The 27,951-nt window shown below is 45.3% G+C and overlaps 1 protein-coding gene across 2 annotated transcripts in view; it reads right to left on the bottom strand.

Annotated features, from left to right (window-relative positions):
* Positions 1-27,951, bottom strand: part of SMYD3 (SET and MYND domain containing 3) — a 454,179-nt gene that overhangs the window by 105,435 nt on the left and 320,793 nt on the right. For both annotated transcript variants that reach the window (XM_054576680.1, XM_054576681.1), the window contains exon 6: positions 1,757-1,824. In XM_054576680.1, the coding sequence (XP_054432655.1) occupies positions 1,757-1,824 (68 nt within the window). The remainder of the gene's footprint in view (positions 1-1,756; positions 1,825-27,951) is intronic.

The raw sequence follows: 27,951 nt of genomic DNA, 5'->3' as shown, positions 1-27,951 counted from the left end.
CAGCGGGGGGCAGGCAAGGCTCACAGTGCACCAGGGGCCGAGCCCGCGGGGCATTCATGGGCATGTCATGAGCACACTTCATAGGAACTGAAACGCTCCCCAAGGTGGAGGCGAACTGGGAAGTTTGTGACTAGAGACATTTTTTGATTCCCTTTTAGGGTTGAGGTGGGGAGGAGGTAGTTGTCTCATTAGAGACCAGGCAATAAAACCCAACAGGAAGCGGGAAAAGAAACTTTCCCATCTTGTAAAGAAAGAATCGCTGAGAGATAATGGGATGCAGCAGCAATCATGCAGCCAGCACGCCCCTGACCTTTCGCACGGGGCCCTCATTTGCTGAGCACCCCTGGAGGGGCGCCCACCTCCGCTGGAATACCCACAGCTTCGATGAAGAATAATTAGGAGCACTTCCTCTTAAATGCAAAGCTAAGGCTACCTGCTAACTAGATCCTCGTGCATTCTGGGCCATGGCCCAGTGACTGTATCACCTTGCAGGTGCATTTTTTACTATGTGGGAAAGGGAATGGATTTAAGCTGCCTCCATATTTGAGAATAATGAGAATAGCTGGGAGTGAGCATTGACTATGTAGGAAGCACTTCCTAGCAGTTGAGCACGTTTGTCAAATTTAATCATCATGATAATCTTATGAGGATCATTTACTGATAAAGAAACTGATGACATGGACCTTAAATGACTCGCCCAGGGACACACAACTCGTAGCTGGTGACTGAACTTGAACCAGGTAGTCTGAACTCAGAGCCCACGTGCCGATGCCGAAACACCTACGTACTTGCCTTTTGAGGACCGACCCGATACCAATGGGCCTGTAGTTTATGACACTTACGAGGTGTGGGAGAAGAGGAGGAATTCCCAGATTCACAATTAGTTATAAAAAGACTCTATTTGTATTTGGACCCTAATGACATGGAAGCAAAATGCAACCAAGAGCGACTGGAGAGGCTGCGGAAGGACCGTCTAGTAGCTCAGTGACAAAGGTCACTTCAGAGGCAGCAGGTGCTCTGGCCTCCTGGGGCAATGGGGCTGGCGTAGGCTAAGTCAAAAGACACAGTGAACCCCAGTGTCGCAGCCCCGTGAGTCTGGTGAAATAACTAAACGCTTCAGCCTAGGAGACCAGGGGGTGAGACCAGGGAGTAAGATCGGGGCCGGGGAGGGCAATAACCGGACCTCGTCCTGATGGTTTGATAGCACCCGCAGGGCCCAACTTCTAACCCACAGTTCCTGAGAGCAAGAATTTAGGTCTGAGATCTGCCTCTCCGATAATACCACAGCACGGTGATTTCCTACTTTTTCATCTCGTGACACATGGAAGCTAATTATTAAAATTCTGTGGCACACCAAAAAATATATTTTTTGGTGCTCTGACCAAAAAAAAAAATAGGTGTAAGTTTGATTCATTCACTCCAGATGGCTACTGTTATGTTGGCAGTTGTCATTTTTTTAGAGGACACTCTGAGGGAAGAGAGGTCAGTGACCCTGAGGAATAGTCAGATACTGCATGTTTCAAAAATTCTTGAGGTACACCGGTGGAAAATTGCTGCCACATCATATAAGTGGGGTTACAACATTTGTTTTCTTTAAACTTAACATTTTCCCTTTTCTTTTCATTCATAATCAGGTTCCAAGATTGGCTCTTGAGCTAGCTGCTGCAACAGACTTTCTAACCACCTCCAAAAGGCTGGAGGGCTGGGTAGGAATTACAGTTGTTTCTTCCAGTAAATGAAACACCATCCACCATACCTAGGATACAGGCCAACACCAACTTCCTGCATCTCTGCATTACAGATGGTGAAAGAATTGCAGATTACCTGTGGGGGGAAAAAAGAAGAAAGAAAATAAACAAAGAGGGACAATCAGGATTGATTACCAGAGTCACCTGGGACACTTCATAGGCAAGGGAACAAAATTTTCAAAACAAAATGTAGGGGCATTTTAGCAGCACCTTTGGAAAGATAAGATCAAGCCAAACCTGGATGCTCTTTTTTCTTGCAAAAGAACAAACCCAGGACATACTTTCCTTGAGAACATGGGTGATCAACCACAGCAATACCAACATCCTGTGAAAAATGTCGGACATTCAGCCGGCACCAGGCCTCCGCATTTCAGTCCCTTCCTGTACCGTCAAGTTACGCAGCTACATGAAATGTTCAAAATTCAGAACACAGTCTATTTACTGAGAAGTGGACTCCTACCATGCGATGCATGGAAACTGCCTGCGGTCTCCAAAGGCCACTGTGTATCTGATGGGCAACAGACAGCAGCCTGTCTTTAAGTCCCAGAAAGAGTGAAGGGCACTCTGACTGAGTTTCTATCCTGGGATGACAGACCACAGCGAGCACAGGACGTCACTCAGTCCAGCCACGGCAGTCACTAGGCACGAGGACTAGGCACTAGTCCTCGCTGAGCACACGGCAGGGTCCCCTGCCCTGGGGCGGGGCGGAATGGACAAAAGAAATACAAGATGCAATCTTGTTTAAGGAAATCTGAGTTTAAGGAAATGAAAACCTATGGAAGGCCACACAGAATCATGGAAGGAGCACTGGACTTTGAACAAGAAAATGCTGGTCCTAGCCACACGTCAATGCCTCAGGCCAGTGCTGGGGACAGAGCAGTGGAAAAAAAAAATCTGCCTTAATGGAGCTTAAGTTCTAAGGGGGAGACAGATGAAACTCGATGACAGAAACATGTCACACGTGAATAAATGCTAAGGAAGAAAGAGGTACAGGGACAGAGGACAACGTGCTCAGGAAAGCTCTTAGGAGAAAGTGACATTTCGGCAGAGGCCTGAAGGAACTGTGCAAATGAACATGTACACATCTAGGTGATAAAACTTCACGGCAGGACAAAGAGCAAGGGCAAAGGCCCTGGGGTGGAAAAGTGCTGCGGGAAGGGTAACAGCAGGAAGATGAGTGTGGTCCAAGCAGAGGAGGTAAGCAGAGGCGCAGCACAGGACATCGGAGTGCCGGTAGATCATACAGAACTTACAGCCCTATTTGGACGTTATTCTGAGTAACGGAAACCCCCTGGGTTGATTCTCAGCCCAGGAGAGAACGGATCTGATTTCTACTGTGAAAGGATCACTCTGGCGGTTGTGTAGAGAATGGACTACAGCAAGACAAGGACGGCAGCAGAGGGAACAGTTAGGTGGCCAGGGCAACAGTCCAGGCAAGAGATGACGATGGCTTGGCTTCTGGTAGCGGGAGCAGTGGGGAGAAGGGCAGCCGACAGCTTGACTGATGGGCTGCTCTCGGGGAATGAAAGGAGTCAAGGCTCAAGTTCAAGGCCTGAACTAGAAGGCTGCAGTTACCATTCAATTCTCAGAGAAAGGAAAGCAGTGCCACCTGGTCTGTGGCTGCAGAGGGAAAACCCCCAGAGTCTGAGTCTCAAGGCAGGACAGGGGCGCAGCAGGAGGCTGGACGACTTCGGAGCACCGCAGCCAGGTCCGCAGATCCAGAGCTAGGCTCAGGGCGCACAACCGGGCACGACGCGGCACGGAGGCTCTCGCGGTCGGAGCAAGAAGCTGGTGCGCTAGACCAAGGCCAGGCAGAGTGCTTGGCTGAGGCTCCCGGCACCCACGGCACTGATGACAAGCCCGAACCAGACAACACGCCGCTGGCACCCCTGTAACTTCCTTGCCTTTGCCAAAGGAAATTCTTTATTAAGCTTGTGTACAAATTTAAAAAAAAAAAAAGGCGGCTGAAAAGGAACAGGTTCATTGCTGGGAGTTGGGAGGAAGTCACACGGTTCTGTTGCAAAGTTCTGTTAAATTCAGAATGGCCTTTTAGACATCCAAGCAGAGCCTGAGAATGAACAACTGGACCCCCGGGCAGCGGTGAGGGCTGCAGGTGGGAGGCGAGGGCACGACAGGACAGAGGCCGGCAAGAGGCGGCAGGGGTGGCCACGACGGGCCGGAGGCAGGCCAGTGCAGGGCGCAAACGCTGACCTGTTGGGACGTCTCTGCAAAGAGAAGAGCAGCAACGATGGATTTCTCCAAATCAGGTTTATATGGAAGACATGAAGTAGAAGAAAGCATCGGGTCCTGCGAGACTTCCCCTGCTCCAAAGAGCTTTTCCATGAAACCTAGTGCAGCCCATCAGGAGTTGGCACCGTTCCTCCCAAGTCTGATAAAACTGGAGTTTCAAATCAGGAACTAGATTGGTGTACATACACAGATTTTAAACACACACACGAGTTAAATTGCTTTAAGGGGATCTGTTTTACATTAAGTTGAAACAGTGTACTGCCTACACGCATTTATGTACAAAATGGATAGCAAAAACACGTAACAGAAAAATCCTGTGTTTTCTTTTTGTAACTTTAAACTTGTAAAAATGGGTATGAACTGTGGGGGGAGGGGTTAATTTTTAATACATATTTTTAAAGTATAATCAGGAACTCACCTGAAGCAATCCACCATGGAAAAACCAGGTCCAAGACATCTAAAATTTGCTAACCTTCGAATCAAACGAAAATTGAAAAAAAAAAAATTTTTTTTTTTTTTAACTGTGAAGCAAATTAAAGGTTTTTACCAAATGGTTTTATTCTGATGGAAGTTTCAGAAAAGAAGCGCTAAGAAGGGAAATGTCCATGTGGCTTTCCCTTCCTCCCGAAAACTTTACGGGATCTGCACACTTAGCTGACATTTATCACCCCTGGATCACTGTTTACCCGTTTACTTGACCCCGTGCACAGGAAGACTGTGAAGTACTCAGAAGGCAAAGATAGTGCTTCGTTCACCACTGCATTCCCACGTCTGCCACCATGCCTGGCACGTGGGAAAAGACTAATAAACATTTCTTCCTTATAGGTGGATGGTTGCATGGTCCTCAGCGTGCCCAGAGAGTCACTATCCAGAACGGGATCAGAAAAGATGCCAGAAACAAAACACAGGTGCTGTGTAGGTGCAGAAGAGGAGAGACAGGTGTAGCTTGGTGCCATGGGAAGGAGTGAGTAGAAGTGAATCTTCCATCTCTCCTCTTTAGGCGTCCAGTCCTTGTACATCCCTGCTTGTACCTAGGGTCCATCCTTTCTCTCCATTCTAGGTCAACTTTTTGTTTCATCCGCTTTTCCATCAGTCTAATGGGTGGGATGACAATTTTATCCATCAGAAGAGCAAAAGGACTAGTTTGATTTTGTTTAAAATTTCCAGAGCCTCACAAACTGGGCACGAAGTCAATACTTGCAAATGAATGAATATAGTCTCCACGTTTCTCTCTTTCATTTCTCTTGCACCTTTTTCTTTTATTCTTCATTTCCTTTCCTTTTTCCTTTTCCTATTCTCATTATTATCAACTTGTCACCCTCTTCTCCCATTCTGCCTCCCTTCCCAATACGAGTGGGATGTTTTAAAGTTTTATTTCATCAGTTCTAGACAAGTTCCTCATCTCTGTGATTCTGCGAGGAGGTATGCGCTAGCAGTGCTGCTGAGCTGGTGAATAAAAACTTAATTTCTTGCCTACTCCCACTTTCATTAAAAATATTGGTTCTACTCAGAATACCTGACTTAAGAAAACTACTGCAGGGAATATTTTTGGCATATATAGCTGATAGCAATGGTGGATATGAGGTAGCTCTTGGGTTTTGTTTGTTTTTTTTAAATGAGAGAATAGATGATAATATGTCTGTATGTGCTCAAGTGAACATGTGAAGAGTTGCTCTTTATACCAAAAAATAAAAGCCTTGTAGATATAACCCAGAAATAAAAGTTCAAACATTTTTCATACTGTCTTTGAATAAACAACTTCCTTAGAAAATTGCGCAAGTTTAACAGTTAATCAATGAACACTTCACGCAAAGATGCACAGAAAAGCATATCAATGGTGTCACAGTGGTCCACCTTGTGCTCAGTTTTGTTTTTCATGGTTCCAGTTACTCGTGGCCAACTGCAGTCCAAAAACATTACATGGAGAATTCCAGAAGCAAGCAATGCACATTTCCGGCCCCGCGCCTTCCCGCCCGGGACATGGACCATTTCTCTGTCCGCGTCTCCACGCTGCGTGCCCCACCTGCCGGTTAGTCCCCCGGTAGCTGTGTCTGCCACCGGATGGACTGCCTGGGCACCTTCGTGCTTGTGTTCGGCCACCCTTGTTTCTCCTGCTCATGGCCCCAACGCGCAAGAGCACTGATGCTGGCAATTCGGACGTGCCACAGGAGAGTCACAAAGTGCTTCTGTCAAGGGGAAAGGCGCACGTTCTCAACGGAACTAGGCAAGGGAAAAATCATATGCTGTAGTTACTCAGGACCTACATTAAGACCGATTCTTTCATCCATTAAATTGTGAAAAGGATAAAGAAATACATGCTAGCTTTGCGGTTACATCTCAGACTGCAAAAGTCACAGCTACAGAGGGTGGTAAGTTCTTAGCTTAGAAGGAAAAGGCATTAAACTTTGCAATTGGTATGTTTGTACAGGGAAAACATAGTATAAATAGGATTCGGTGCGGTCCGTGGTTTCAGGCATCTGCTGGGGGTCTTGGAACCTACCCCTGGGGGCAACAGGGGACCTCAGTATTTCAATGAAAACAAACTGCTTTCTGAAAACTAAGCCTGAGTATTACTTTTAAAATATTTCCCATGACATGATATTAAAAAGTTATGTTTACTCCTCATAATTTTTATTTTGAGATAAAAGCCTTTATATAACACTGTAAAACTTTCTAGATGATAAACATTTGGTGAGCTAGTACAAGTAGTCATTGAACCTTTATATTGTGTGAAAACAAAGTGAAATGTAAAGTGTTCTACGAACGGAAGTCTTACGGCATTGGTTCAGGTTGGAGATCCAGAACCTGATACTTGCATTCCCAGGTTGAAAATTCTCCTGTAGTAATTAGCACAACACACACAAGAATCCCTCAGAGGTTTACTTATATTCATGTTTAAATTCGCCTTTCACATTTTTTCCTCAAGTTTTCTGAACTGGAAGTCTTTTATTGTAGCAGTAGAGACACTGAGCCACAAGGGAAAATTGCCTCCATGCGTTACCTTTGAACGGCCAAGCTGAACAGCCGAAAGCCCAGCTACAACCCACTCAGGACGGAGGCCGTGCACCCATCACAGAAGCCGCCACCCCCTGCCCAGCCCCGCCTGGGTTCCTGGTTTTTACAAAGAGCTTGGTCTGTGTGCAAACAGCTTTAGCTGGCTTGTAGCCGACTTCCAAGAATGCTTTTTATTTCGTGTGTGTGTGTGTGTGTGTGTGTGTACACATAAATAAAAGGAAACTCAGTTGCTGAACATAAATATAGCGTTTCCTCAAAGACCACCTGCATCTCCTTTATAATTTCCCTATTTAAAGCATAAATAGAATGTTCAGGAAACAGAACTTAGGACATACAGGGTGTATTAATTAGAGAGACTAAAGGTAAATTTTCAAAGGGAACTTACTGCATTTAATTTAATTGAGCTCTGTGGATAGAAGGAAAGAAGTAGGAAGAGTTGTTAGGTACGAAAACCAAAAGGAGAGGTTTCCATACAAAATAACTGACCCTCCCCATTTTTCCTACAACTGGTAATTCCCTACCTTTAAAAGTAGAGTATTTTAGGGTATATTATTCTCCTTTCATGGAGTATAATTTTATTAAACATAGGATTATTTTTCCAGAATCTTCTCATAAACCCTGAGAGAGTCCGAGTTTTGCCTCCTGGTCCCTCCCATCTGCATGGTAAATACCCACCCACCTCTCATGGCTCAGGTCAGGCCCCTCCTAATACCCCACCCCTCCTCTGCTCACTCTTCTACCCCCTTTCCCAGCCCCAAGACCAAGGCTTCGCAGTCTCTAACCCCTGAGGACAATGGGAGGGAGGTCAGCTCAGGAGGGAAGAGGTGGCATTTCCCAAATGGCAAATTCTCAAATCCCAAGATTCGCACAAGCGTTTCTAGAGAGTTCACAACCGCAAGGATGGTTACGACATCTGCTTCAATTTCAATTAAAAAAAAAAAATCAGTACTAAAACGATTACTGTAATAGACTCTCCCTTCAGCAGGAAGCAGCTGGAGAGCCCCAGAGTCGTACCAGTGAGCAGGCAAGCAGGGTGGGGTGGCAAATGCCGGAGCCCCCGCCAGCCTTGCGGTGACGTGACACAGTGTGGGCTTTTCCAGCCTCGCTCAGTCAGAGGCTATCTCATTTGCAAACCGCATCGACCCCTGGTTAAAGACAGCAAGCAAGGATGTTGGAGGAGGAACATGAAAATGATAACTCTATAATTTTGACTCAAGATGCTCCATATGATGACTTTTATCTGTTTAAAATTCTTACATAGCACCTCAAAATGTCTCTAGTATTTAGAAAATGTTGGAAAGAGAACATATGATTATATAATCTTATTTTCAGCATATGGCCTGAAAACTATTAAAGTCTCCATGGTGTTATTTGAAATGTGCTTGCACCTAACCACCTAAAACCTTTCCTCTTACCTTGTCACTGAGAAGCAGACCACAAAAATTATAATATCTAATCTAGCCTGTTTCTTAAAGAGTAAATTGTAAGAAGAGTAAACATCAGGTCATGAAAGCTGGTTGCTATCTGAGGTCCAAGCCAAAAATATTCATTTGAAAATAATGCTTTTTTTTTTTTTTTTGGTACAAAACTAATTTAAAGCAAACTAAACCACATACACAACTTCTTAAATAGGAAAATTTAAAATCTCTTTTTATAAAATATGAATATTATTTAAGATTTTGCAATGTATTTTATAATACAAACTAAGTAAAAAAAATGAAATAATCATACACAAGAACACTTTTGTATCCATCCCATGTAGCAACATACTTGGAAACGTGTCCTCCAGATCCCGATACACCCCGCTACTGTCTCCAGAAGTGCAACAACGTCGGTCAAATTTCAAGCTGTGCCCACGAACAGGACACGCGAGACATGCAAAATGCTCAACAGTGACTTGCCAAAGCTAAAATCAATATAAAGGCCAGCATCACAAGTGAGGGAATAGCAATCATAAATTGTGGCTCTTATTTTATATCTTTCCCAAGGTCAAAGGACCAAATGTTGTTAGCAAATCAGGATTCGCAGAAGGAAGCCCTTTTAGGTAACATGCTTGCTTTCTAAAATCTACCCATGTTTTCTCTTTTCTAAGGGCTTTACTCATAGCTGAGCTTATTGTATCTTAAACAATCATCCTTGAGCACAGAAAGCAAAACGGGAAGGACAGTCACAGATCCATCCATTGTTCTTTCCCTGAGGATGTCGTCTGGCATTTCTCCTCCTTATAAGCCATCTAACAAATAAAGCCCTTACTATGGATGCCCGTCAAATATGTATGAAAGTGTGAAGCTCTGTAACATGATCTCCATTGCTGAGTTTTCCTCCCATATCCCGAGGCTCAGAACTACTGTGATGTCCTTAAATAATTTATCACAGGATATTGTTGTAGGTTTCCATAGCGCTGCCCTAAGTCTTTAATTTCATCTCATCATGCTCCTATCCAAAAAGTTTATTGTCACAATGAACTTAACCTTCTCCCATAGGTCGCACTTAAAGATTCTTTTGTTTGGCCTGAGTCTCTGAAAATGTTCTCTTCTGTGACAGCCTCGTTTCATTATTCCCTTTCCATGACACCGGAGCCAATCCACCCCCAGGCAGTGCCAGTATCCTCCGCCGTAGTCTCTCCTAGTTCCAGCCCTCAGTTTCCTAAATGGGCTATGCTAGGTGGTGTATATCACCTGACTGAGGCTGAATCGGACATAGCAGACTCCAATCATCTGTGCTTTTCCATCAAGTTAAGAGAAGAATAAGACAGAAAAAAAGAGATCCACGTGAAAGACAAAACTGAACACTAACCAACTGCTTGATGTAATCCCCAAATGAAAGAGAAAGTCAAGCGTGAGTGAGGTTACCCTCGCTATGGAGAAATCCAGGTGACTATTCCTTGCAGGAGAAGTTTTGGCAGGCAAGTGTTTATCATCCTGATCACACTTGATGTCTTGGGGAGCGAAACCCCAGAAGCCTGGATTTCACAGTCCAGCAGGCCACGCGTGCACGCCGCATCCCCACGCTGCCTGGGCCCACGCCGGGGTGTGTCAGGGACTCGCGCCAGAGCTGTTCCCAGCAGGCAGTGGCAGCTGACAAGGGAGCCGTCAGCGCGTCAACCCTTCCGTGGCCGCTCACGCCTGCCCCGTCCCTGGGCACTGCCCGGGGACCCACGTGGTCAAACTAGAGGGAATTCCAAGGCTGACTACACAGTCTAGAGGCTGCAAGAAATGAGGCTCTGAGGTTGGACAGTCCTTCTTGTGATCTCTCAACATGTATCCTGTTATTTTCAGAAATAGAGGAGACAGTGAAAGAAAAAAGGAATCATGGCTTCAAGGCTTCACCCCCACTGCCCCCTGTCCCACCCCCTTCTCCAGGGATGCTCCCAGTTAGCCCTCCCCGACTTGCTCCAGCGGCCCCTACAGACAGCCAGGTACGCGAAGCACACTGCTGGGATGTCCATGCAAGGACCCAGTTTGGTCATTTGTCCTCTCTTCTGGTACTGTTTCAAATCAATCATCACAGGAATACACCCATGGTTGCTACTCCCCGCCTCCGTCCTGACCAGGGTCCTGAGCTGGAGACCAGGTAAAACTCCAGCTCGCTGCAGAGGCTCATGAGGAAGGCCTCTCAGCCCGTTCAGAGTGTGGAGAGTGGAGGGCATTTGTAAAAGCAGATTAAATATATCTGTTCTTTTGCCATGTGCCCTACTGAAAGTACACTCTGACCAGCTCCTCTTGGGACTCCTGGGTAAGGAAGCAGTACAGAAGCTGGCCTTTACAAACACAGACAAGCGCCAGCCTCGGGAGGGAGGCTGACGGCTGAGTGTGGGTCTGGTCCCCACCGAATCTTCCGGTCTCCTCTCTGGCGCTTGCCCCCTTGGGCTGTCCTCTTGTTTTTCACTGCCTACACCTTCCCGTCTCTGCAGGGCGGGCCAGCCCTCTGCCGAGACTGCCTCGCTCCCTTCTCAAAGGTCTCCTCCTGTGGGAGGCCTTGACTCGCCCCGCCTGGGGAAGGGGACTCTGGGGCTTGCGGCGTTGGGGCGCTTGTCCGCATGCCCGCTCCCGCATTCAGGCATTTCTTCGTATTTGAGTTCCAAGAGGTCAAATATTCTACTCTACTCTTTCTTCCCCTGTGGTTCCGACTGATGCGACACATTGAGTGTGCTCAAAACAATGTTTGCAGAACGAGCGACTATGGACTGAGTATATTTAGTATCAGTGACTTTGTTAGCCTGTGACTCCTTCACAGAACTGTTCATAAACAAAGGCAATCGTCGTTATGCAACAAACATAAAGAAAGAAAGAAAAGTTCTCTTAATGACCTTCTCTCTCTCCATCCTTTCTACCCCCTCTCTGTTTCTTCCTACAACAAATGCTCATTCACCCACACAGACCAGGATCTGGAGCCAGACAAACGTTCAAAAGGAGCACCCTGCACTCGGCAGCTGAGACCAGCGGGTCGAGAGCTGTCCAGGTGGCCTGCAGAGGGCCATGAGCTTGGCCGGGGCAGGCCAGGCAGGGCTCCAAAGAGATCCCCTCAGCCCACAAGAGGAGGCACCTGCAATCTGGAATCATAAGTTTCGCTCAAACTTCTTGTTCTGTATGTGATGTGGCGGGAAAATATCAACTTTAATTATCGATTCTAAAAACGTCTCTCCTTACATTGAAGAAAACTGGCATCAACTTAATACCTATACAGATCACTTTGACTTTCAAAGTTGAGGGTGCTGACATCTAATAATAGCAGACATTGCAAAACTGAACACTGAGAATTCGAAAGAACAGGGACATACAGTTATCCCACAGCATATGAACAAAATCCCCAATACGTTTCTTCCTTGGTTTAAAAAAGACTTACAAACCTTGAAAATGTGTCCTGTTCTCATTCCATGTTGTTGGAAGTGGAAGAGAGGGAAAAAAACACCGCGGTATTAAAGACCAAAGGATCACCATTTATTTTTTTCTCTCCAAAGAACCAGATGGGAGATACAAGAAGGGTCAAACGTAAGTGAGGGAGATGCTGAAGAGGAGCTGCCCAAGGAGGGGTGGTCTCCGGGTGCTGTGAGCCCACCTGCCTTGAAGTCTTTCCTCTGCCACCCGCTGAGCCCGCCTGGAAAAAGCCACACCGCGAAAGCCATAGTCTCCCAGCAAAGCCAAGCCCTCCCGAAACCCCCAAGGTGCTGCCTGAGAGGAACACCTCTTGCGTCTACAGAGCTGCATTCCGAAGCACTTTCTATTCGTTCTCCCCTCTAGTTCTCAGCCTCCTCACCAGGGAGCTATTAGTACAGCATCGTTGCTTTGACGATGAGGAAAGGAAGGCTGGGAGAAATCAATACACGATTCTAAGGCAACATGCTCACCTGCTCTCCCACGTCAACAAAACGCAGCTTGTCAAAGTAACCTTCTTAGTAGGAAACTTGGCCCCGAAGGAATGAGACACAGGACCGATTGGGGAGCAGGGTCAAGGGAAAGGCAAGGTCAAGAACACAGTGACATGCTCCCGGGCCTTCAGAAATAGATTCTTTCATTCCCTTATTGAGGGCCTATTATATACAAGGTACCGTGCTGGGCACTAGGAGGGAGGAAGGAAGGAAAAACTGGCTTTTTTTTTTTTTTTTTTTTGGCCTGGTGACCTAAATAAAGTAGAACATAAAAAATGTCATGTGTCTAATTATGACACACTTTAGCCTTTTTCAGCCAAAGATGATTTTTGCTATCGGCTGTTATTTCTCTGTAAGTCACTCTGTCAAAATCCAGGTGGCAACAAAGCAGGGCAGCACTCTAACCTGTCTGGTCAATCTAGGGGCTCACGAATCTGCTGCTCTTCCACGGCTCTGGAGGGGCACTGGGCCCCTGAACCCTCTGATTGGTCACGCGGAGCGCGCTGGGGGGTTACGGAGGGCCAGCTGGGGGGTGCGCAGTGGCACAGGCTGCCTTTGAATTGTCCACTCGCTCCTCGTCTAGCTGCAGTCGGCTGCCGTCACCCAACGGGTGCCACCCCACCCAGTGCGGACTGCAAAGACCAGTCAGCTACAGGGCGGTCAACGGCCGGAGGAAGAGAGGGAAAATGAAGCCCTGACACTTGGTCACGTGAACGTCACAGTATCTGTAGGCGCTCGTACACGGAACGATCAGAGACAGAATTGAAAAGAACCGTCCCGCCCCACCCCAACCCTCCCCCTCCCTCCCCGCAAAATACACAAGGCTGTTTTCTCTGGTTCCGTGAATGCCTTCTGTGTTCCCACTTGATCACATTTGAAAACATCAGGGCATTAGTATTTCTATGTGAGGTGAAATGTAGTAAATTATGTATGCGCCTCAATTGCTGCACTGTAAGCCAATTAGTTTTGATTAGGAAGACCCCAGAAATAAAGGACCAGAATTGACCAGAAAGCTATAAACCATCTGAATTGTGAATGTTTAATGATAATACATGGAGCCCTTGGAATGGCTGCTGGCACATAGGGAGCTTAATAAATAGTAGTGAAATCATTATTATTACCACTGTTCATCAAGTGGAAGGCACACTCTGTGAGTAGTAAGATGCACCATTATGTTATGTACCAATGAGGAAAACCATTAACAAACTATGTCAGGCCATCAGCTGTAAGACCGATTCCAATTTCAGAGATGTGAAATGGTGAAAAAATACGCACCTTGAAGTTAATGCAATACCATATCACCACGGGAACCTGCCGTTCCTGGAAGAGCGTAAGAGCTGCATGACTTGTGTCTGAGCTCAGGACACTGGGTCACCAGTGGACCCCAGGCTTCAGACCACCCCTCTGTCACTTAGAGCCTCTTCTGCTAAACAGACTGGGCTGCTCTCCTCAACTCCTGGCACCCGCTGCCACGCGAAGTTCTTTGTTCTCACCAGGCTCTGAATCAGTCGTCATAAGAACAGATGATCATTAAGTCACTTGAAGCCCAAAAGGCAATCCTGATTGAATGAGAAATACACTGCCTGCGCCAAGCCCACTGCCTTGCCAAGTGCAGCTATCCTCTGGAGGTGACTTAATGCGCAGAAAAGTTCCCCACATCTTCTTTCAATACCGAGTTAAGCAGTGTAATTTCCCTTGGAATGGAATTTAAATTACTTTAAAACCCAAGTTCGCATTATTTTTTCCCACCTACCACATGGCCCTGTCTAAATAACCAAGTGAAAGCACTGATGAGGATAGTCTGGGTAGAAAAGCTGTGACTGGAATTCAAACTCACTTATTAGTAGCTTGACAAGTCTTAGTTGGCTATGATTCACTGAGAGCACCGGCCTTCAAGACTACTGAACACACAAGGAAGCGAAAGAAACACATTAAAAACATACACAGAAACTATACAGGAATGGAAAAACCAGAGGGAGTCACACTGCCACACTGATAACCTGCAATGCCCAAGAGCGGGGGACCCTCTGTGGCCCAGCCAGAGTCCTTGATGGCCAACAGTCGGCTGCGCTCACCATCGATACAAGTATCTGACAGTGAATGATCCACTCAGTGTCATCTTATCACGACGCACACGTACTATTTTCCATTACAGACAAGTCCTAACCATGACCAGTCAGAGTCTGCTCCCCGTGGTCGGGCCATTACAGCTCCCTACTTCCTCTGCGCTGTCCTTTGTAATGACCACTCTCAATAGCGTCTCGATGAAGGAGGAACATCTGGACTCTTCCTAATTTGTGAGATTTAACAGTCACCCTACTGCCCAATGCCACAGAGAGTCCAGCGTTCCTCCTCGTGGGTTACACACAGTTGTTATTTTGAATAAAACATAACATTCCAAGTGATTCCCTTTGCCTCCAGCCTTATTTTGCTCATCCTCTATCCTCATTTCCCACAATATCTCAATGCAAAACAGAACATACTCACTACAGGAATCAGACTTTGATAATTACAGCAAGCGTAACTGAATTCGCATATGGAGGTTTCCAATTTTAAATTCAGGGACAGTAAAAAACATGACAGTCCAAATAAGAATATGCTATTTTTGAAAACAAAATTATACATTATCAATGGAAAGCTGGTTTCAAAGACAATAACACAGAAATACCTCTAAAGAAAGATTATTATTGTAAAGCTTACTTGAAGGGGAAAAACAGACCAAAGCACTGGCAATAAAAGATATATCTAAACACTGACATACATGGATCACTTTGGGAAATGGAGCAAAAATCAAAGAGAAGGAAACGAGGCATAAAAAGAAAAGGATTAAGGAAACAATGGGTTGAAAACAAAAATATTATGAAGTCCCGCAGGAAACAGAAGTTTGAGAATTGCTGATTGTCAATATGTATGTGGATTGCTGTGAATAAAAATAAAAGATTGACAAGAATAGAAAGAAAATGCACTGGCTTTACATGGATGCCTGATGATAGTTCAGTCCAATGCATCGCCAAGGTGATGTTCAGGAGCAAAGGGACCAAGAGGCAGCGGACGGGGTGGATGGGGAGAGTGGTAGATCGTGGGCACTGCCGCTACCATCATTATCATTGTTTTGATCAAACTAGCTGGAGAAGACTGTGCTACCAGCTCCCCACATGCTCCTGTTAATGACCCGTGAAAGGTACCCCGCTTTCAGCCATTGAAAGTTGGCGTGCACCACCATGCCTTATAGCAGAGTGTGGACCAGCCAGGTGGTTACTAAGCTCAAGGCAGATAAAAGCTGGGCATGCGCTGTGGCAGAGAGACGTACAAGCGCCTTCTAGGACAACGAGCCTGAGCTTCCCAGTTACCCTCAACTGCCTGTAGAGTGTCGGGTCTCAGCAAAAGCCTCTGGACGTGTCCAGCCACTGGCACCTTTTCATGCTGGGGTCCGAGCACACCGCTGCGCTACAGCAACGTGGAGGCTGAGCGGCTTCGGTCCTGGGGAAGCACGGATTGCTCCCACGAAGGCAGTTATCAGCTAGTGCAGGCAGCAATTAGAGGCTGAGCGGGAGGCTCCAAGAATCTAAGACAAAGGAACTCAGTAGGCATGTAATCATGAAATCCCCAAACATCCAGAAAGTGATAAAATAAACACCTCTGGGTAAAGTGTTATTTCCTCAAGAGGAATTCAAGATGGTTAGACATCCTCCATCATAATATAAACTATTATCAATGTATCAGGAAAAAGAAACAAAGATGAGATTCTCTTTTTCTCTCTTCCATAATTGAATTTATCTCATTAGGAAACTTATCTGCACATTGGTATACTGGACTCTAGTTACACAGAAATCTTTAAAGTAACTAAAAATACTTTTCAGGATGTCACTCTGGAGAGAGAAGGTAAGGAAAGCAAATCTCAAAACAAAACAAAAACTAGCTTACAATTGGGGTTTCGTTTTTCTAAAATGAACACCAGAAGTAACAAAAGCCCTGCTTATAATTTCTAAAGTAGTTCACTGACTAGTTTTTGCCTATTCTTCACAGAACTACAGATCACAAACAAAGCCTGAAGTGAGTTCAACACCAAGTCAGATGTAAATGTTCAGTGAATTGTACTTACTGAAGCACAGCAGAACTTCAGAAAGATTTCCAACACTGATTTTTGTTGAAACAATGAAAGTATTTTCTGTTTAAGTTTTTGGAACACAATAATCCTCTTTACCATGAATAATTTTTAAAAAATGGTTAATAGATGTGGTATTTTAAGTGAAAAGGAACCAACACGTAGTAATCAGGTACCTTTACATGTTAACTCACTGATGTAATCAAATCACAGATAAATGGTCAATGTCCTGATGAATTAACACTTTAATTAGAAAAAGTATGTTTCTCCTTAGCCTTTATATAATTGGCCCTGGTATAAATGTTTGTGGTGGTCAAATATTGCTACTCCTTCCCAGATTCGTGTTTTAAAGAAGCTGGCTAAACTGCAATTGGTAAACTGCAATGAGTTGCTTGCCATGTGGCCATAGTAAACCAAGGAAGTCTATCAAGGTGAGACAGATTCAGAAGTCAATGAAGAAGCCAGGAGAAAAGGGGAGCTAAATAAAGCGCCCGATCATCCCAAATTCAACTACCACTCAGGTCCCATCTCTGTCACCTCTCCCCTTCACCCCTTCCTTCTCATACCCACTGCTGCTCCCTGTCCTAGACCTTCGTGACCTGCCCCACCACTGCTACCCTCCCCTCCTTTTTCCAGCCCAGTCTTTAAACTGCCACCAGAGAAAGAGAAATATGGGGGTCCACCCAGTGGTTGCTAAAGACAAAATTCCTTCGCATGACATTAAAGAATGTCTATGCCCCTGGCCAGGTGGCTCCATTGCTTGGGGCGTCATCCTGTGCGCCCGGAAGTTGCAGGTTCGATCTTCAGTCGGAGCACATACTTAGGGGGGCATATTTGGGAGGCAACGATGGATGCTTCTCTCTGAGATGGATGTTTCTCTTTCACATCGATGTTTCTTTCTCTCCACCCCCCCCCGCCCCCTGCAAAATAACTAAACATATCCTTGGGTGAAGATGTTTTAAAAAAAGAACGTCTGCCCTCATCTTACCTTTCCGCTACACCAAACATCCCGGGACCTTTCACTTCCCCTGCCTCTCTGTCATGCCTCAGTCGTGTCCCAGGCTCACGTGGCTGCATATCTTTGTTCATAGTGCTTCCTCTTAAAAAATACATGGATCACTATCCATGTTACAATTTTATTCATCCTTCAAGATCCAGCTATAATGACACCACTTTCAAGAAGCTCTTCTATTAATCTTATTTCTATAAACTCTAATAGCACTTTATTCATCTATAATATAGCCACATTCTACTTGAAATTGAAGCTAACTATGTAAAAATCAATCTCTACCACGAGACTGTAACAACTGAACATCACTGAGTCACATCTCTTAGGCACTTTGTAGCTTAAGGTCATTTGCTTATAAGTCATTTCTTTTTCAAAAACCCATAAATTCCTTGAGGTCATGATCCATATCTCCTTTTTACTATATTTAAGAAATTAAATATATATATTTATAATATAAATATAACACTTAATATATATTATGTGTGATAATATTAACAATGTATGCCAAGGTTCCATTTACCTACCTCCCACTGAATAAACAGAAATTACCTGCACCTTCGAGGGTTACTTGAACAGTACAATATACTCTGTGCTCCCTCCCATCTCGTTCCCTCTCCATCTTTCTGAGGTGCTTACTATCTTAATTTTGTGTGTCTTAGTCCCTTGTCTTTATAATAGTCTTATCCATATGCATGCACTCCTAAACAACATATTGTTTAGTTCTGAATGCCTTTGGTTTCTTATAAATGGAATCAAACTGTATTTACTATTTTGCAAATTGTTCATGTTTGTTTTTGTTTTTCTCGGTTTGACAATATGTTCCTAAGATTCACAAATGCAGATGTGTGTAGCTACAGTTCATTCATTTTCACTATCTAAGAGGACCTCCCGCAAATGAGCTCCGGGAGGCACATGTGAGAAGAATGTCCATAGTAACATTGTCTACAAATGCAAAAAACTGCAAATGACCCAATATGTTCAATTATCAGGTGGTTACATAAATAAATCGTGATCTTTTCTACGTTTGCACCTACTAATGTATCTGACACATAGTAGGCCTGCCATAAATATTTTTTGAATACATAAATAGACTTCAGGAAAAAATAAAACTGATTCTTCACCACCTCCTCCTCCAAACCTAGCACACACACCAGGTGCTTAGTAAACATCTGAGACATTTGTTTGCAAAACCATGATAGCCCCTCCGGATAGCAGCGGACAGATACTCAGATAAACTGACAACTCAGATCATCTGAGCTGAGCCAAGGGAGAGAACAAAATGCAAACCATGATGCGGGAGTGCCCACCACCAGCCAGGCAGGCAGAGTGTTATCTTTAATGGTGCTCATTCTACCTGCTTCCTTCTGAGTCCCTACAAACCACTGCGGTTCACAAGTATCCATTCTCTCGCTCCCTGTACCTCTCCCCCTCCCCCCTCCTCCTCCTTTCTCTTCTTTGCTACTCCCGCCCTTCTGGATATGCATCTGCCCTGGTACACTGGGGAGGCTTTATGGAGAGCGGTAACAAGTGACGTTCTGACTTCTGCTCTCTGCCGACCCATCTCAGGCTCAGCCAATGAAAACGCCATTCTGTAAATGGATCAACAGCCATGTGCTGTGTCTCGCAATGTCGCCATTGAACACCGCACACCCATTTTAAGGCAACAGAGCTACCCTGCTTGTTGCCTTTTTAATATATTTGACATCAGCCCTTCAGCAGAACCACCCCCCCAGGACACGGATCAGTATCCTGGCGTGCTGTTAGTCTATTTCTCATTTTCCAGAAATAGAAACTAATCCTCAAGATAACACTGTGGGTGAAGATGTGAGGGAAGACAAATTACACCAAACCAAATGAGTATGTGTTTATCTGCCGCGCTGGCCAATTACTTTCAAAAGAATTGCTGGAGAAAATAATGAAAAGGAATTAAAATCAAAGGTAAAAAAAAAAAGGCTGTCAATGACACACAAGTTTTTCCACGAAATTGAGTATTACTCATAGAAGTTCATCTCAGTTGGACTTGACATCATCATTTTACCACAGTCATAATTTAGACCAAACTACTTAGCACACAACAGCCCCAGAAGGAAGGAAGGAAGGTAGGAAGGAAGGAAAGAAGGAAGGAAGGAAAGAAGGAAGGAAGGAAGGCAGGCATTATTCTGACACAGTAGATATTGTTACACCTACTTTATTTGGTTCATAGCCAAATAAAGCCTACATATCACCCTTCCCTTCATTTCCATTCCATAATTAAATCTTCCTCCTTTCCTTTTCCCATTGCTCTAGTAGACTCACTTCCTCTTCCACCTTTCTCTTGCCTCTCTCGGTAAAGACCCTTGGAAGGGACCCATGAGTGGCCAGGCCTCTCTAACTTAACTTTCCTCTGGACATAGCTTTTCCCATCTAATTTGAGCTATGGTTTCATTGCAAATAATTCAACGCTTTGACACTCTGTGTCCTTCCTGGGTTGCCGTACTCCTTCTATGTGCTCAAGCTCACCCATGCCGGGGGTGCTCCAGATGCAGTGCTGCTCTTTTTGAGCAAGCTCAAAATCCCTCTTCAAACAAACCAGCTCTGTCATGTCAACACGATCTCTCCCACACATTTCGACCAAATCCGGTAGCTCTCCTGACGTTTTTGTCTGCCTTTCTGTTCCAGGGATCCTCAGCATCTAACTCTTAGTTAGCCTGCTAAACAGGATATCTGGAAAACTCCTAACTTACCTTCCTAATTACTTTTTCTCTCAAGCCTTAGGAAGTAATGAGGAAAATCTTTACTTTGGTCTTAATTCACTTTAAAGTGTAGCCTTGTGTGGTTAGGTAAAAATGCCAGGCTCCTTGCAAGAAAATGTCACACTAATGCTAGAGTTCATAACTGCCGAGGTAGGGACCCGGGATGTAATTATTTCAAAGACTTTAGGAAAAGAAGGGAAACCAACATGTTTTAATAGCTACAGTGAGCCAGGAACTATATGAGGTGCTTTCAGACATTCTTTTACGTCCACCGAAGTCAGAGAAGTTACGGTTGCTCTCATTTTACAGATGAGGAGACTGAGACTCCGGGAAGCCTGGTAGTGGTGTGGGACCCTCAGGCTGCAAAGCAGGACAAGTTTAATTTGAAGGCGCATTAGGCAGGATGAAAGCCATAAAATACTGCTCAGCCAATACGACCACACACAATGCAGGCTGATGCTCAGGTGAGGCTGGAGTCCGGCTCGCACGTTCTGTCCCCCGCCCTGCACTCCTGTCACTGGCCCTACCTCCCCCACTCTGGCCATCTAGGCCACCACACTGTTCTCTCAAGTGCTGTGCCGATGCATGAATCCGTGCCTTTCCACAGGCTCTTTCCTTTGTCTCAAACGCCCCTTCCCCTGGCTTCATCTACCCAGGTCCTCCTCCAAAATTTAACTCCTTCAGGAAGTTTGTCCTCACCTTGCAGTCTAGCTTAGATTCTTCTCCTCCAGAGCAAAGAATATACCCTCCATATAGTACTTGTCCTGCTGGACCGTAATTGCTCATTTACCTGTATTTTGCTGTGTGTAATGCTCACTTTTTTGCCCAAATTTTTGAGGGAAAAATAAGGATGCACATTATACATGGGTATAATGATTACATACCACGGGTATAATAATGGGTGTAATAATCTTGTGTATAATGCACACAAAAACATGGGTGCGCATCATTCAGAGGCAAAATACGGTATTTGTTGGTCCTCCTACTAAGCTATGAAGTTACTCCCGGAAGGGAAGGTCCACAGGTTATTTCATTTTATATCTCTGGCATAAAGTACAGCGTCAGGGACAAAAACAGGGACAAGTGGACAGACATCACAGGGTAGTGTGCCAGGGATCCCCAATAGAGAAAGTCCTTAAAAACTGAAGTGGTTGATCTCACAAACCAGCATTTAAGCAGAAGGTAGGTCATAACCTCCCGGGAGCAGCGAAGAGGTCCTTACACCAAGTGAGGAGTGACAGTGGGGGAGCCAGAGCATCCACTCCAGCACTGATTTCCTGGGGTTTCAGCCTGTTCTTGACCAAAGCTTTCGGATGAAGATGCGCCAGCATCTCAGAAGCCAGCGTGACACAATAATGACACAGATAAAGGAATCAGGGACCTTGGCTCCTGGTCCTGACTCCACTGTGTGACTCAGGGAGATATGTCTATCATCTCAGTTTCTCCATTTCTAAAAGGAAAGGTGAAAACAGGGTTGGGTAGATGGCCTCTAAAATGCCTCACCGCTCTGAGTCTACGAACGGTTTCCTGTTTGTTTCCCCCATTGTTTACTAGGTTCTTACGCAGCACGCGGACATCTGAAGTCCTCTGCTCGCCGTCCATCTTGTACCAACACTTCCTCTCTGTCTGATGGCTCCTTTCTCTAAACAATCATGTGCACAGAAAAAAGATTGAGTGCACTGGACAGGGTAACTCTTGGGAAAAAAAATAAATGAATCCAGGTAAAATCTGAGTATTGTCTTAGACAACACTTAATCAACAGCCATGTAGCAGATGCATAGTTTTGACACTTGCATAGTTGACTATGTTTGATGCCAAAGGCAGATGATGTGCAATCACTCATAATTTTACTGAGAAAGACATTTGAATCCTCCTTGTCATAAGGTTGATGTCCACAGGAAAAGGCCCATTCAGTAATGGCTATGATTCATGGGCTTTATTATTCTTGGCTCTTTGCAATGAGAGAAGAAACGTGGGTAAAGTGGGGGGAAAAAAACTTTTTAAAATGATCCTGATGTGAAAATCAACTAACAGTGTTGGTGGAAGAAGTAAATCAGTCTATAGATTAGTCACCTTTATAAATTACTTTAATCTTGAATTTATAGAATCATTACAAATCTGGATTACTTCACTTTTGCAAATATACTTTACATTTTTCAGGGAGAGAAAAAGAAATAATTATACGTTATATGGCATTTATATATTTGGAGATTTGTAACTGTCTTGGGACATGTTCCATGCAAAGCCCAAGGCTCCCACGTGTGATATTTAGCCCTTTAAAATGGCAACATAGAAAAACTCTCTCTTCCCAAAATCAACTCAGTTTGTTGAAACTCTATCAGCTGTCACTGAAAATCACTGAGGAAAAGCAGTCAGATAAGGTTTAAGTGTGAGTATCTGAAAAGAATTAAAGACGATTACAAAATAGGGTTCTCTCTCAAACCTCCCTCAGGCACCACAACAAAGCCTCTTCTCTTGTTACCCACCTCAGCAGAGCTGCGCCCGCTCATTTTGATGTAAACTGAGTCAAACCTGACCTAGGAACATAATTTTTAACCGAGCAATTTTCTTAAGTTTTCCACTTTCCCCAGATTCACTGGCTAAGATATCTGGGTTATAATCTTTTTATTTTTTTTAAACAGGGTAATGAGTCTTTAGACAACGCATTTTATCTTGTCAGCATTTTGGATCTAAATTTCCTTCTCACCCTTTCACTAAAGTATTGTCTTGCTTAAGATGCAAAATAAGACGCACAGCTGCAAGTAGTCAAATCTCTAATTAGCTCCCAAACTGGACCCTCCAACACTGGACTCTTCCTACTCCCCTACCTGATATTTCTGGAAGACTTTATGTCAGCAAAGGAAAATTTCAATGCCCTCACATAATTCCCATTTTTTTCCACTCCAGCTCAGACCGACGTCCTGACGTTAAGGCGCGGGGCCTATCGCAGTGGTTTTCAAGCTGTGCTCTCAGGAACCTTGGAGCCAAGGAGAGGGAGGAGGTACCATTCGAGGAGGTCCCATGTCTCCTAAACCCACTGTCCTGTAATTTTGATAAGAATGTAAGCTCCATGAAAGCAAGGATTTCTGTCATGTTCGCGGATAGAACCCCATGCGTAAAGCAGGGCCTCGGGTAAGGTGCTTGGTAAAAGCTTTTCGTACGAGCAAAGGAAGGGAAAGATGGACTGTATGTGCACTAGAGCGGGGTATTGGTCCCGTTGCCCTTTCCAGCAACCCTCTGCAGGAGGGACCACGGTTCTCCGCACTCCACAGACAAGGCCGCCAAGCGGCCTGGCTTCTAAGTCTCACTCCTCAGCACCATGTCACACTCGCAGCCTCCCAGCCCGCGCACGTGGGCCAGCAGCTCTTCTTCATCTGCTTTCCACGCGAGACTGCCCAGCCCTTGGCTAAAGAAGGGACTGGTGGTAGAGAAAGAACGTGGCTAAAACCCACCGACTTCAGGGTGAGCCCCAACTAACAAATCACACTTCTCGTTCTGGCTTGACCACTGCTGCGGCCCTGTAAGCAAGCACCTTGATTTCTCCCTGCGTCGGGCTCTTCGGCCCACCTTCCCACTGATCTTGTGAGATGACTGTCCCGAGGTCACTGGAGAGCCCTGACGCTGTCAGAGACCATTCTGTCCATGCTGATCTCAGAGCTGCGAATCGAGGGGAAGGTCTGTGAGGGCAGACCTTGCGCGGGGCTGGCCACATGGCTGTTCTACTCCCGAGCATCCTTGTCAACTGAACAAGCCACACGGCTTTCGGTTCCATTGCCAGGCAGCCCGGCCAAGCCCCTATCAACATGTCAACCAGATGAGGAGGAGGGGAAGGAGAGACAGCGCCCTGCGCACTGTTGTGCTGAACAGTAAGGAGAAAACAGGGACGCACCATCTGGGGCCAAGGTTTGTCCTCCACAGCTGCAAAATCCATCATCTCTGTGTTTCACTGTTTCTAGAAACATCCATAGAGGGAAAATCACAGTAGCCTTTAATATATGATAATGTCTCTCCTGGGCTTACTGCTGATATAATGTTTTAAATATGTAACAAAATCCAAAAAGCTAGTTTCAGATCTTGTCAAAAATTGGGATTTTCCTTTAACTATGAATGAGTCAAAGGGAAGTGTATCCGTAAGACATGAGGTCCTTTCTACATAAGTTCTTATGAACCCAGAAAACACTGGTTGCCACGCAGCTTCTGCTGCTGGCATTGTGTTCAGGGAAATAAAAATGCCCAAAGCCCTGTATCAAAAACAGGATTAGGCTCCCAGTTTCTAGTCCAGCATAGAAGAAATTTAGAAGCTGGCATTCCATCCTACCAAGAAGTAAAAAGCTGAACGAACTAGAAAACCAACAATTCTTAATAGCATCAGAGAGGTGGGGTCTCAGGGCCAGCAGCTGCCCCCTGCTGGAGAGAAATGCACAGCGTCCCAGCTCACAGCAGCAGAAACCTCCACCTGAGCCGGGGAGGGAAACCTGAACTGCAATCAATGAGCTGCTGAAGACTGTGTGTGGACAAGGCTGCGAGTTAGCATCTCCCGGGGACCTGGCCGCAGGGGACCCCCACACTTTCGTGAGCTTTACCTCCAAGAGCTCTACTAGACCCTCACAGTAAACACTGGAGGTTTACTGTGCTTCTGGCAGAGGGAAGGCAGAAGGAATCATTTCAAAATACACACAGAATCTATTCTTCTTTACGAGGCCTGGGCCCCGGAGACACTGGTTCACTGCAGCCTACCCTGCGGGGACCTCGTCAGAGTCCAACTGGCCTGAGAAGGGAAACACCCAGCTCCAGCCCATCTTAGCCGCCCTGTCCCCTCTGACGGGGGAAAGGCTGAGAAGCACCGGTGAGGCCCACAGCCCAGGGCACGTGCTGGCCGGAAGACAGAGGCCTGCTCGCAGCACGACCGATGCCTTCCAGGCCCTCAGGCCTTGCTCTGGGTTATCAGAGGTGTGCACAGCAGTTCCTGTGCACAGCACTTCTATCCACTACCCCATGGCCGCCTGTCAACAGAACACCCAAGGCATCCCAAAAAGCAGTGTGAACAGCCTAGACGGGTGTCCAAACCAGAGTCAGAGACGGCAGCAATGTTGGAATGATCAGACAAGGAGTTTGAAAATACAGATGACCACACTGAAGGCTTTAATGGGAAAAAAAGAGGCGACATGGAAGAACGGACGGTCAGGGTCCGGCAGAGGTAACGCCTGCTTGGGTGTGGTTGGTAGGGTAATAATATGGTAAAATTACAATTTAAATTTGAATATTTCACCTAAAATGTCCTATGTTGTGCTTGGGTATGATACTGTTGTTACAGAATTCCCTGCTTATGATTTTGTAATAAAAGCTTTTGTAACACTAAGGGGCATTATTTATGCCCAACCCTCTGTAAACTGAGAGATAAAAATTCTAAGAAAGAATCCAACAGAAATGCTAGCAATAAGAAAGACAACGTAACCGAAATGAAGAATGCCTTTCATGGGCTCATTAGTAGACTGGGCACAGATGCAGAGAAAAAAAAATCTCTGACCCTGAGGGATATGACAACTGAAACTTCCAAAGTGGAAAAGCAAACAGAAAAAAAGACTGGAAAAACACAAAACAGAACATCCAAGAACTGTGGGACAACTATAAAAAATATTTCATATGGATAATTAGAATACTAGGGGGAAAAGAGAGAAAGAAACAGAAGCAATATTTGAAGTAACAATGACTGAGAATGTCCCCCAAATTAATGTCAGGCACCAAACAAAAGCTCCAGAAAACTCAGAAAAAATAAGCAGGATAAATGCAAAAGAACAAACAAACAAACAAACAAAACCCTCAAACCCAAATTACACCTAGACATACCAGATTTAAATTTCAGAAAATCAAAGGTAAATTACAAATCTTGAACAAAGCCAGGGAAGTGGGGGGAACCCACCCTACCACAGAGCAAGGACAAGAATGACACCCAACTTCTCATAAACCATGCAGGCAGGGGGAGAGCGTGGTAAAATAGCTAAACACTGAGAGAGGAGAAAGATCACCAACCTAGAATTTCGTAGCCTGTCATACTGTCCTTCCAAAATGAAAGAGAAATAAAGATTCTCTCAGACAAACAAAAAATGAGGGGATGTGTTGCCAGGAGACCTGCTCAATGAAGTTCTTTAGGGATAAGGACAATGACATAGGTCAGAAACTTGGATCAACATGAAGAAAGAAAGAACAGCAGAGAAGGAGCAAGTGAAGATGAAAGGAATACGTTTTCTTATTTTATGTCATCTAACAGACAGAAGTTTGTTTAAAATAAAAGTAGCCACAATGTATTCAATAATGCATGCTTATATATAAGTGAAATGATGGCGAAATTAGGAATATCTTGTTACTATCAGGTACACTACTAACAAAGTGGTACGGAATCATTTTAAAGTGGACTTGAATTAGTTGTAAATGTATACTGGACAGTCTAGCATTATCCACCAAAAAAAAAAAAAGAGTTAAAAAGGAAGTATAATTAATACGCTAAGAAAATGGAATCATATAAAACGCAGCTTTGCTTATACTGCCCAAACCCAGAAGCAACCGGGACACCCCTCAGTAGGTGAACGGATAGATAAGCTGTGGTCCGTGCAGACAATGAAGTGTTACTCAGTGCTACAAAGAAATGAGCTGCTACTAAGCCACAAAAACACACAGAGGAAGCTTAAAGGCTTTACTAAGTGAAGAAGCCACCTTGAAAAGACTACGTGCTGTTCGGTCCCAACAATATGACATTCCAGGGAAGGCAAAACGCCGGGGCAGTGACACAGCGGTGACGGCGAGGAGTTCGCAGGGAGAAATGGTGACCAGGCAGAGCACAGAGGGTGTTCCGGGCAGCGGAACCACTCTGTCTGGGAAGCGTCATTAGCACAGGGGTCTTATGGGGGCTGGAGTTGTCCCTGAAAACCTGCTGTCTTGTGGATTTGTTTCAGTCTGAGAAGCAGGACGACGGGCCTGCGGCCACATCTGGCACCTACACCTGGTGCGCTGTGCACTGGGCCGGAAGAGATGAGGCATCTGCCAGGCAGACCCAGTTCACCGGCAGGGCTCCCGGCGGGCCTGCCTGGGATGTGACACAGACGTCCCGGGGCCCTCGGATCAGGAGCAGGCACGACTCAAGAATTTCTCTTTAATTAAAGCCACGGAGATCAAAGGCCCCAACCAAGGGGTGATGGCAGAGCACTTGTCTGCAAAGGAGATGCCTCATTCCTTGAATAATTCCATTTGTGACTAATTTTCCCCAACAGCCATAGGAGAACTCAGGTTTCAGTGGGACGGCGGGTAAAAAGCCACAGGCAGGAGTGGCATGAATTACATGTTTACCTATTTCCACTGCTTACTCACCCCTTCTAGGGGGTATTTAATTTGGGGGCACTTAACTTTGTAGCTTAAGGGTGTTCCTTAACTTCCCCAAATGTTGCATCCTTGCCCAAGATAGTAGAGCATTTATTCATAGCTGTGAGGAATACCTGTGACAAAGTTAATGGTTCCTGAATCAAATGAATGAAAGTCCAGAGTCCTCTGGCTCCCAAACAGTGAATACGATGACGTCACTTGTCCCTCAGTTTACCTCAACGCTACTTCGATCCACACACTGCTGTCAGAAGAGTCTTAGAGAATAGCTCTGAGCCCGTTAATCTGCCCTTCAAAAATGGCCCCCTTGGGCTTGCCAACCCCTGGTCTGGGTTTCAGTCCTGTCGTGGTAG

The sequence above is a fragment of the Pteronotus mesoamericanus genome, unplaced genomic scaffold (assembly GCF_021234165.1).
Source record: "Pteronotus mesoamericanus isolate MK-2021 breed Mesoamerican mustached bat unplaced genomic scaffold, CSHL_Meso_final contig_347, whole genome shotgun sequence".
NCBI lineage: Eukaryota > Metazoa > Chordata > Mammalia > Chiroptera > Mormoopidae > Pteronotus > Pteronotus mesoamericanus.
This window is presented reverse-complemented; position numbering and strand designations above follow the sequence as displayed.